The following is a 12,281-nucleotide window of genomic DNA, read 5'->3' as shown; positions in this document are numbered from 1 at the left end:
TTTTACCTTGTGTAGATTACAAGGTATCAGGTTCAGTGTAAAACAGGTGGGAAGTTGTAGAAAGCTCTCTGGTTGTCAAGGTAACGTCTCTCCCTGAGATATTTCCTCAGAACGTTGCCCTGGCATCTGAGGCAGCAGAGCCATCGAGTGGAGCTTCTGATCGGTGCACTGAGAGTCAAGTGCCTGTGACTCAGCTTTGCTTTTGGCAAAACCTAAAGGGGTATTAAACACAGAATGTACCTTTGATAGAATTGATGGATCGAGTTGCCAGGATAATGGCTCTGGAAAGATTATGACTATTTGCTGGTTGTCCCTTAGGCCTGAGTTCCTGAGCTTCCTTCGGAGGCCTCCTCACTGTGCTAGATGGGGCAGGGCTGGGGAGCTAAGCAAGAGGGGAGCAGAAGGAGGCTTAGGTTCTGTGCACGAGGAGTTCCTCATTTTGCTGGAAATGAGGTAGGCGCTCCAGAGGCAGCATCAACAATACAGGGTTGCCTATCAGCAAATGCTGAATGGTTTGGGGGATCCTCTGTGTTGTGGGAGGGTAGAGGAAAGGGCGGTTTGCAAGGGCTGTAGGAATCCGGGAAGGTTCCTGAGAGAAGAGCAGCTTCAGGTGGGCCATGGAAGACAGATAAAGTTTCTTAAGGTTTAGGGGCTGGGTTTCTGCCGAGAGAAACCACAGGAAGGAAATCAGGGGCAGAGATGAATAAATATGGTGTGTTTTGCGGAGCAATGATGAGACCCTCTCTCGGTCTGAAGGGGCTTGGAAAGCAGTGAAAAAAAAGTGTGCCAGGTGTATTGAACGTTCCCAAAGTCAGGCAGTCAAAGATTTTAAACTTGAGAGTGAAAAATGGAACAGTAGTGTTTAAAGGAAGTAAGTATTGTGGTGGCTGTAGGAGACATTAGAACAACAGAGAGGTGAGATGTGCTCTGCAAGCTGGAGGCAGGGAGAGCAGAAGCCGTGGAATCTGGAGACAGAACTGTGATGCTCAAGCCTGCAGGAGGCTGTCTGTGCAGAGACCAGAGACGGTCGGCCAGGAAATCTGTCTCCTCGCAGAGCAGGTGACTGTCACCTTTTGGCCTTGGCTGTTTGGAGGCAAGGGGTATATATAGCACATCTCGGATCCCCTCTCAGGAAGCAATTGTGGCATGTTGATGCTATGAAATCCCGCATGTGCAGCAAGCCCCTGGTTGAATGTAGGAAGCGGCTGCTTCTTGAAGCCAGTTTTTTTGCTGGCAAATGATGATACCGTCAAGATATTTAAGTCCTCAGGGGAGCGAGTTGCTTTTGTTGTCTCTTCCTCAAGTCACCTCTTGGTGGTACAGTACCAAATGTTCTTGAGTGTTACCCCAACAATTAGGAGAAAGGAAAAGCTCGCTTGTTTCTAACTAATAATCCACCCCTTTTTTTCAAACCCAGCAGACATTTATTGTCTCTACTAGGCAGCAGGGGAGAAGTCAGTCATGATAGGTGTGATCCTTGACCATCAGGAGTTTATGATCCTCTAGAAAAGAGGAAAAAATTACACAAAAGCTGCGATGTAGTGGGCTGTAAGGGACCGTAAGTGAAGGAGAAGTGAGTGAGTGACGTTTCCAGGACACACTCTGGTGAGCGAGCAGAATCTGACTCATTCTCCACGGTGGAACCTTGAACAGCTTACCCGGAAGGTCAGGAGACTGGATTCTGATATCGCCTCTGACATTTTATGTGACTGTGGGCAAATGGGTGCCATGCTGAGTTTCTCAGAACCCAAATAAAGGTGTAGCACAGCCTGCACCCTAAAACACCTTTGTCCCCAACGTCCTGTCAACTGGCCTTCCTGAAGATTCCAGCTGTAAATGTCACAATGAAAAGAAAAGAAGCAGGGCACCTGCTTGGCTTGTATTTTACTTGCTGATTTTGTGAAAAAAGTGGTAGAGCATGAGCCATCACTCCCCGTTTCGGTTGGTACAGTGACCCTTAGACGCCAGTTTGAAAGCGTATCCCCCAGCAGAGTGAAGTGCCTGGCATTTCTGAAGCCTTAATTAAACCAGGACTATGTAAAGGCTGTGCTGATTTTAAAAAACTGGGCAACAAGGTAGGCTCATTACTTTAGAGGGACAAAATATGGATGAAGTTACACCATGTGCGCGCACACACGCACACAACACAGGTTCCTGTCTCTTTGCTTTAGGAAGATTCCTTCAGGTCTCATGTTACAGCAGACAGGAGTATATGTCGGTGAGGTAAGGAGGGGAGTGAAGAGTGAGGATCTCAGTGATTTGGGAGGAGGGTATCTTCAGGTGGGGTACCTGTACTGATGGGTGAGTCCCTTTCATGGTGTGACCCCACAATAGGGCCTTGAAAGGTAACGAAATTCACAGCAACACTGACCAGCTTTCTCTGTGACACACGACTTCTCAAGCATCGGTAATGCAAGCAGAGTGTGTTGATGGCAACCAAGTCTTTTAAAATAATCTTTTCGATGGTATCTAAAAATAAGGTTTTAGGAGTAAATCGTATAATAATTTTGAAGTCTCCTCTCCCTCAACCTTAGAAATAGTTTTCTTGACAGCACACTTTTACCTAAGCTTTTTGTTTAAAGGTATTAAAGACAATATAAAATATGAGACAAGTAAATATACAGTTATTGACACTGATCATCACTTTAGTACACAGAAGAAATATCCTTATTAGAAGGCCAGGTAGATGTTTCTGTGGCCACCATGGACATGGGGAAGTTGGAAGGGGTCTTGACAGTGTGCTGCCTTTCTCCCACAGGTCCTGTACAACTTGTTCAAGTCTTTTTGCCAGATGAAGACCATTGAGACCATTGACGTGTTTGCTGGAATCGCGAACTTCTTTGTTGTGGGAATTGGTGGGGTGTTGATTGGTGTCTTCCTGGGATTTATAGCGGCGTTTACGACTCGGTTCACACACAACATCCGAGTGATCGAGCCGCTCTTTGTCTTCTTGTACAGCTATTTGTCCTATATAACAGCCGAAATGTTTCACCTCTCGGGTATCATGGCGTAAGTATCGAATTCTTTGTTAAGAGCACTTCTTGATGACATTCATTGAATGCATGTATTCTGAGCTAAGATGTCAAAGTTGAATAAGTTATAAAAAAAAGTAGGTTTTCTTAAATTCTTAAAAAAAATTAAAAGTAAGTTTTCCTTACTCTTTGTTTCAAAGAAATGAAAATATGTATCAGCCAAATTTATTCTAAAGTGATCTGGTGCTAAGATGGAAAACTACTTAAAAGTTACCCCTTGGTCTCATGTGAAATATGACGGTAAACTGTTGGGCACCAAGAATTGTCCGAGTTTGGTGCCCATTCAGTGTTGGCCATGTGGGAGGCTGTAAACTTGTTCCAACAAGATTGTCACCCAGACTGCACCTGGAGTTCTGGAATTGCTTGTGTGTGTGCCTTTGAATAATGTGAGGACTTATAGAAAACCTTCACTTTGTATGAGAGATTTGGTTTGATATAACAGCTTTAAGTCATTGAAAGCAAAGCTCAGTGAATAAGACATGTAGTCATGTAATTGTAGTGTAGCTTTTTAAATGAAGAGGTATGATTATGAAGCCAGAAATATCTAAAGCAAGAAATTCTTCATTTATTAAAGGTACGGTTAGTGTATCATTCACTGACTGATTCAGAAGGACATCCTGAGACAGGTCTGCAAGGGGGCTGAGAGCGATGGAGTTTGGTTCCAGGTTTAGCCTCTGGAGGGTCACTCGGAAGGAGGCTGCTTGTTGGGTGTGTTATTTTTGTAGCTTCTCAAAACAAGCCTATTATATTATGGTCGCACCGTCATAGGGATGGTGAGAAATACTGACTGTCTTTAGAAGTTTTTCTTTTGACAAATATTTATCTATAGCTTAATGCATGCTAGACTCTATACCAGGGTGTGCCATACCTATGTAGAGTTTCAGTGTTGTAAACATAGGCTAGTTCTTCTTAAAGTTTTCTCCTGTAAGCCAGTTTAGGTGGTGCTTTGATTAGGGACTGTTTGTTTTCTGCCTCCCAGAAGCCCTTTCATGTCAGACGCAGGTTAGGTTTGTGGTGGAAGGAGTCAAATGCCTCTCCACGAGGAGACTGGAGCCCATTGTAGTGAACACGTGGGTTAAAGGCAGTGCAGTTTTTGGTTTCACAGAGAACCTAAATAAAGCAACATATTAATCCAGTTTGACCCAGTAATGAAATGTCCTGCATCTTCCTGGTTGCTATTCATATCATTTGTATGACTTCCAGTTTCCTCACTGTTCTGTGACCAGTGTCACCGGAAGTGTGTGATCAGCTACTTACAAGGTCTCTAAAAGGATATAGGGGGCGAGACCATGTCTAGTTTCCCAGCAGCGTTCTAGCAACAGTGGAAGAATCTTGAATATATTTTAACCGCATGCATGTATACAAGTTCTAGAACACCCACACAGTTATCTAACGTGTTTCTCGATTTGCCTGATGCTCAAGGGCAGGAATTGGGACGAGAAGATCCAGAGTAGGGGGGATAGTTGAGGTGTCGGATGAGGTTGGAATCCTGGTGCAGCTCTGCTTAGAAATGTCCCTGAGGATCAGAGTCCACAGAGGTGGGAAGGCTTGTGCCACATCAAGTCCCCGACCTGCTGTGAGGACAAGACCATGGGTTTGCTTCTCTGGGAATTAGGAAATCAGGGATAAATAGGGCCACACATTCCTGGTAAATAGCGCAGGTGATTCTCTGCTGTGGTTCGTTGGTGGATGACAAATATCGCCTTTGTTTCCAACCTCAGAGTGAACGTTTATTTTACAGCAAAGTCCTTCATTACATTCAAACTAATATTGTCATTGCGCATAGTGCACTAAAATAATAAAATAACCATGTAACAAGGCAGTACAGGACATTTAAACATTTTCAGACTTGGAATTACCACGCACACCCGTTATCCTATGATAGCCAATGAAGGGACAGGTTGATAGTGGAGTGAGTTTGTTGTCAGAAGTCACACCATTTTCTAACGTGGGGTGATTAGTATGCTATTCAAAGCCTGACCACGTGCGACACCTCATAGATGTGCGTGGCCCTCTTTGAAAAGTGCATTGTATGCGCTTCCACGTTGTAATTACTGTAGTTACCTTGGGATGTTAGTCCAGGGGATCCAGTTAATGATGTAATTAAAATTGCACATCCATGTGCACCTCTTTTATAGAACTAGTAATTACTTTTGCATTTAAATTGTACCGAGTTTAGAAATTCCTGTCATACTTCATTGCTAATTTCACTTTCTTTTGCCATTTAAAACCAGATTTTAAGGTTAATGGGAGTGAAGGCATGTGATGTGCTGAGCATGCTCGGTAGTTTCCCTTGTTTGTTTCAGAGAAATGGGCAGCCATCTGGAAAGGGAAACAGGCAGAGAGGTTAGGCAGCTGGTGAGCTGGGAGGAAGAATGAAACATCTCTCAGAATTTGTACAACACTGTAGACTTGTGAAGCTTGGTCCACCTGGGGTTTGCGTGCCATCTTCCCTCTTTCACCACTACCTTCTTCCATCCATTTCTCCTTCTTCTCCCTTCTTCTGATTGCTTTTTCTTTCTTTCTTTCTTTCTTTCTTTCTTTCTTTTTTTGCTTGAGGAAGGTTGTCCCCGAGTAACATCTGTGCCAATCCTCCTCTCTTTTGTATGTGGGATGCCACCACAGCGTGACTTGATTGCAGTATGTAGATCCACGCCCAGGATCCAAACCCATGAACCACAGGCTGCCAAAGCAGAGCACATGAACTTCACTACGCCACTGGGCCAGCCCCTCTGGTTGCTTTTCAGATCCTGTAACCCTCTGCTTCAACTCTGTCTCGAGTAGACTCTTGGGCAGCCTGTCCTAGAATGAGATCACTTAATGAGCAAGTAGTTCACACAAAAATTAGATTAAAAATGAAACATTCTTCTATATAAGAGAAGACCTGGGTTTGCATTCAAACCACCATCCGTCTTTTAGGCAGGAAAGCACTGGGCGGGATTTCAGCGTTGTGATTTCTTTGGAAAGATGTTGGAAGCGGTGTATCTCGGGCATTCACAAAGCCTACCATTGCTGCTTTTTATTTTTTGTCATGAAATTGTGGTTTGATACGATTTTCACTGACAAGTAACTTACTCAAAACGAGCTGGAGTTATATCTGTCTTCTCTTCTATCCTATTAGCTACTGGGACAGCTGACTTCTGGGCATCCTTAGATTTGGTTTCTCTTTTGTGGTCTCTCTTAATACTTCAAAACCTAATTTCATGTTAAGGACTTATTTACGCTCATGTCTTCCTGTGCGTTCAGGAGGGTTTTATCTTCAGACACTAAGAGAGATGAAATTCTCTGTTTTCTAATATTCTTCTCCTTTCTATCCTGGCATAACTCATTGCGGTAGGCACAGCGTGTGCGTGTGCGTGTGTTTCAGAGTGCATTTCCACAGCACTAGAGCTAAAGGTAAGGGAACAAGAAAGGTCACATCTCCATAGCACCGGACACCTTCAAGGATCACAGCACTGCAGTAGAGGCCATAGAGGTGGCTCGTGGCTAATGATTTTAGAAATTCGTGTCTTGGCTCGTGTGTTTAGGGCTTTATGTTCAGAAAGTGCTCAGAGATAAAGCACTAATGGTTCCCCGTTGCCCTCTTTCTGTCCCCAAGGACACTAGTAGATGCCTAAGATGATTCCTAAAGCAGACCCACACAGAACCGAACTGATAGGGGGCTTTGTTGCCCCCTGTGGACATCAGGCACCTTCTGGGCCCCACCTTATGCCACACAGTGCCCCATGCTCCAGTCAGTGGGACGTTGAAAACACACTGTCTCCAAAAGTGGGGTGCTTGGTCTCCACAGCAGCTTGCAGCCTGCCGAGCAGATGCTGTTTCTCTTTGACGTGCTCCAGGAACTTCAAAACCTGGCCAACTCTTGCTTCAGACGGGACAGTTGGCACCCAATGGTTCTTAGTTTTGTTTTCATGGATTAATAATTCCTAGTCTCTCTTCCCTCAAGCGTACTTCAGAATTTTCTGTTTGCTGTGTCAATTATTCTAGCAGCATTATTACAAAGAAAGTAGGAGATGGTCGTTATTAGCCTCATCTCATGAATGAGTAAATTGAGGCCCAGACGGGCAAAAAACATGGCCGTAGGGCTACTCGGTGGAAAGTGGGACTTGTACCTGTGTCTCCAGTTGTCAGGCCAGTCCAGGATATGTCTCAGTGTCCACATTAGAAATAAAACCGAGCACATTTCAATGAAATTTTTAAAATGAGACTTCCACAGGAATTTCCAGAACAATAGTCTCAGGAATGAAGTCTGGGAGCAGACCAAGCTAGCCGGACTGAGGCAGTCACTGCCGAAGATGTGAAGATCGTGTTCTCTCTCCTCCTGTTTTTCCTTGTATGAGTTGCTAATTGCCATCTATTTAAAACTTTGAGCAAAGTAGCCACGCGTGCCTTCGTTTGTCATCTCGTAGCGTCTATCCTGGTTCCCTTTGGTGTGCCCAGCATGTGTAGCATTGAGGAGACCATCTCTTCAAGATGTAATCATAGCAATCATAACCCTATGTGCCACAATGGTTAGTCCATGGTTACTAGTCTTCTCAAAAGACTGAGAAAAATGAGCACGTAACAGTGCAGGACATTGATAACACATTACACAAAGCATCATGTTTGGTTGTTTCTTTTGAGCGTAAGACAGGTTTTCTATTAATTTTTGCTAACGTGCTTCTTAGTGTGAGAATGTGACCTGGAGCTTTAACAAAACAATCTGGATAAACAAGCTGGATGAATGCTTGTCTGCACACAAATCATCAGGTATCACACACTCTCTGGCCTGGCCACCTGTAGATCCAGTTGGTCTTAAAACCTGTTTAAACAGAGAGCAAGCAGACCACATCAGCTTATTTCCAGTTTGAACTTTAAACCTCAAATTCACAGCACCCCCCCACACGCTCCCTGGCACACATACAAAATTTTTAGAGGAAATGGCCATTAAGGACTGAGTCACTTGCATAAGAATTGGCTTAATCCTGCAGGCAGCACTTCAAAGTAGCTATTGGCCTCCAGGCAGGACAGCTGGAACTCTTGAAGCATGTCAGGTAGAGAATGGATGGAGCATGCTCTAAGCACAGGCCCAAGTCCGGGTACCATGAGGCTTCCATGCTTACGCACCAACAGACATCTCCTTCCACCGTCCTCCTCCCTGAGCAGTGATTCTCCATAGCACTTCAGAACTTAGAACAGTCTCACGTTTTTTAGTGTAGAGATGGACAGAAACTGATTCTAAATAAGCAAAGTATAATCTGATTTCTAACAATATAGGCTGAAATGAACAGAGAGGCACTCTGTTATACAAAATATCAATTATTACAAAGATCCAAAATGTAACCAACAAAGCTTGTAACAAATTTCTAAGGCAGGTATCCATCCTGGCTCCCAGTAGGGGCTTCCCTTGGAGTTTCCCAAAGGCCTCACTCCCATCAAGGCTGTCCTGAGGGCAGTCACCGGGATGCTACAGTTCCTTGTTCAGCCTGGACTGAGGAGACTGATGTCGTATCTCTAGGAAGTGACAGAGCTGACAGAGCTACAGCAAAAAAAACAAGGAAGTCAAAGCCTCTGTGAGGAAAGGAAAAATGTCACCCCAAGATCTGCATTTAGGGATTTTGATGTGAACATCTTCACAGCCTGGCTGAGGGGTGGGACTCTCCCTGAGGAAACGTTGTCCTCCTACAATAATGAGCCAAGTCCCTTAAAATAGGTTCCCTGGCTTTGAGTATTTTGTATTTTTCACCAACTAAAATTGTAATATTCAGTGTTCAAACAAGAATAGTTTCATGCCTCATCTTCTTAGAAATAAAACATTATTTTAACCTGTGTTTTTGTCTGTATTTGCTCTGCAGACTAACTGAAAAAAACCAATAGAGCCTTTATATTGCAGTCTGTATGGGGAATTTAATTTATACAGCCTGTGAATTCTCAATTACGCGAGTCATATATGATTCAGTTAGCTTGTAATTAAGTAATTTAAGGTATGTTAAGAATTAGGAAACAGCATATGGAATATTTCATAGTAGTTCTTAAAAAAGTAGTCTAAAGATTTAAAATAGCTATCATAATAGATGCCACCGTGAAGGCGTTTCATTTTGTGGAATCCATTTTACAGATTTCTTTTTAAGAGCAAATGATATAATTTGGGGCCTTCCTCACCAAAGGTTTGTGGTAGCTTCTCAGGTTTGTCATTCCAGGCAGCTTTATTCTAGATAGTCTCAAAATATACTTGATTTCTTTTTTTTTTGGTTTTTTTTTTAAGATTGGCCCTGAGCTAACATCTGTTGCCAATCTTCTTTTTTTTTTTTCCTTCTCCCCAAAGGCCCCCAGTACACAGTTGGATATTCTAGTTGTGACTGCCTCTGGTTGTGGTATGTGGGACCCTGCCTCAGTGTGGCCTGATGAGCGGTGCCATGTGCACACCCAGGATCCGAACGGGTGGAACCCTGGGCCGCCGAAGCAGAGCGCGCGAACTTAACCACTGGGCCACAGGGCCGGCCTCCAGATACTTGATTTTTGATGGAGGCGAAAAACCAAACCAAACCAAACAGAAACCTCTAAGTAAAATTAGATATTCCATTGTTGAAGATTATCGTGGGTAGATTTTTAAAGCTACTCAGTCTCCGAACGTGTTTCTGAGTCTCTTCTTGGGTTTATCAGCTTGAACTAAAGGAATAATCCTTTTAGTTTAAGTGAAACAGCAAACAGAAAAGTTAATTTTCTAGGAAGCATGGATACAGTGTATAATAAATCTAATAAATGCTGTATTTGACTGGCTTATCAAAATCAATTCATTACATTCTCAGAATGACATTTAGCTAAAAGACAGAGAATATCAGCGTTGTTTTTCTTGTTCTTGAGGACTCCTTGTGGTAGAGATCTTCTCAGTTAGTGTATATAATAGAGTAGATTTTAGGGGTGGGTTGGGAATTCCTGGGCAGGAAAATATTTGGTGTTTGCCTGCTAAATTTAAATTACACAAAACTTTAATAGTTTGCTCCTGGGTCAAGAACTGATTCCCCGAGATCTATGTCAAGAACAGAGATTGTGGCATAATTGAATAATACTGGTTCTGTCGTCACTGCTCTTTTGACTGTTTCTTGACTACTCTTTGTGTTTATATAAAACGATTATATTGTTGATGGCCTATGCTTCAGATATATTGTGGAAGATGACTTGATGATCAAATCGTCAGTAGATTACTCTTGGTCCAGCGCTTACTATCTTAAGCGGCATTTTCCTCTCTTAGACTCTCAGGTATGAGCGAGTTGCAATAGTAAGGCTAAAATTATTTGCTAGTAATGTGTAGGCCTAAATGTAAAACAAGATTATAAATCAGAAATGTCAATATTGTATAATTGCTGAGAAAAAATGACCTTTTCTGTTTTAATGAAATTTTTTTCAGAAAACTGATACTGAAATGAAGTGTATAGTCACCACCCGGCTAGTACTTCTGAGTATGACACCTTTGGACACATGGCTAAAATCCATTTTCCATTCCTTTCGTGAGGGTGTTCGAACAAGGAATTCACCTGCAGGGGTCGAGGCTTGCTCTTCTGAGAACAGGATGGGTGCTCTGAGGCAAACCTGTAACGACTTGGCCTTGATTTAACAGATCTTTGCGTACATCTCAGCAGGTCTCTGTGGAGGAGAGGAGGCCAGCTCCCATGAACCCAGAGACTTCCGCTGTTGGTTTCCTTGGCAAGAAGAGGCTGTGAGCGGCTCCTCTTGATACCATAGTGTGTTCTCTTAGTGTACTCTCTCTTTCTGCTGCCAGTTTTTCCTTACCTCAGTCAAACCTGAGGTCTGACCTTTTCAGTGTTACCAGGGGAGCTGGCCAAGTGGCCAAGATTCTATTTTCGCATGTGTTCTCACAGTTAATCTCTGATTATTTGAGACAGCTTGAGTCTCTGGGGGTCCTTGTACCCAGGAGCCCAGCTTAAAGCGTAGAGAGAGGCTCTGTGTTAGTAAGGGAAGCCCACATCAAACCACATTATGCTATAAAGGGGAATTTGTTGGCTCATATAAATAAATACTTGTAGATTTGGCCTTGGGGTGATGAGGCCAGGGGCATCCATGTCACCAGGATCATCTTTCTCTCTCAACTTTGTCTTCCTCCGTGTGATGACTTCCTTAGGCCAGCCATCTCTAAAACATCAAACAAAGGTCACAGGCAAATTGGGGTTTATATCTCTGTAACCTTGTTGCTATAAAGAGAAATCCACTCTGCCAGCTGTTGTTGAAAGAAGAGTCAAAGGAAGGACTGTGATTGGTCCAGGTATTTGGAGAACTGTGATTGGCTCAGACTGTGTCACATGACCAGCCCTGTGGTATGAGAAGTAGGGTCTGTTACCAGAAGGCAGTGAACTTAGGCTCACTGGAGTGAGACTGCCGTCCCAATCTGTCTTGACTGCAAGTTACCAAGGAAAACTCAGTCCTTTATAGTAAAGTATATGGGGGTGGGACTGGTGAGGCCTGAGTTGAAGCCTCAATGATGAAGACAAGGGCATTCTGGGTAGAAGAAGTGTAGCTCCAAGAAGAAATGCTCTGCTCCATCCAAGGAACTGAGCTCTAGGGTGGTGAGAACAGCAGCTGCCTAGTCTTGACCTGTTTGGTTCTGTAGGCAGTCAGGAGCCTTTGGACACTGTAAGCCGAGAGGTGACACAATTCATTTCTGTTTTGTGGTGAATACGTGATTAGTGTGCTTCTGAAACCTTTTTACACCATCACACATAAAAAGGATGATATTTTAATAGTTTACTCTGGGGTGAAAAATATTTACTCTAGGGTAAAAGCTGGAGGTCCTGGCCTCGGGCTCACTGGACGCCCCAGGGCTGAGGGGTCGCTGTCCGGGCTGGAGGGTAGGGAAGAGCTGCTGGCAGCAGGGACAAGGGGCCTCGGTGGAGACTCGGGCAGGAAAAACGGATGTGTGAAGGCACCTGCATGCTAGTCTAGGCAAGAGGAGATGGGAGCCTACAGCCAGAACTGAGTAATGTCTCAAGAGGGAGAGAAGGGCAGGTGAATAGCCGGCAAAATGTAGTGAAACCCACCAGAGTCCTCAAATTTCACATTAGTCCTTATTTTCACTCTCCAATAAAGTTGTGAATAAAATGATTAAAGTTTCAGCTCTTTTTCTCATTCATTCTTCCTCCTCTGAACCTTCTGCCTGTACTCCCACTTGCTTTCCTCAAACTCAATGTATTTAGGAATCACCTGGAAGGGTTGTCCCATATACAGAATCCCAGGTCCCCACCAGAGATTCTGATT

At 43.7% G+C, this 12,281-nt stretch overlaps 1 protein-coding gene across 1 annotated transcript in view; it reads left to right on the top strand.

Moving 5' to 3' along the window:
* SLC9A2 (solute carrier family 9 member A2) overlaps positions 1-12,281 on the top strand; it is an 88,518-nt gene that overhangs the window by 37,226 nt on the left and 39,011 nt on the right. The window contains exon 3 of the mRNA XM_014854121.3: positions 2,759-3,009. Within this exon, the coding sequence (XP_014709607.2) occupies positions 2,759-3,009 (251 nt within the window). The remainder of the gene's footprint in view (positions 1-2,758; positions 3,010-12,281) is intronic.

This window comes from Equus asinus, chromosome 6 (assembly GCF_041296235.1).
Source record: "Equus asinus isolate D_3611 breed Donkey chromosome 6, EquAss-T2T_v2, whole genome shotgun sequence".
NCBI lineage: Eukaryota > Metazoa > Chordata > Mammalia > Perissodactyla > Equidae > Equus > Equus asinus.
Note: the sequence above shows the minus strand (reverse complement) of the source record. Positions and strands in the feature narration are given on the sequence as shown.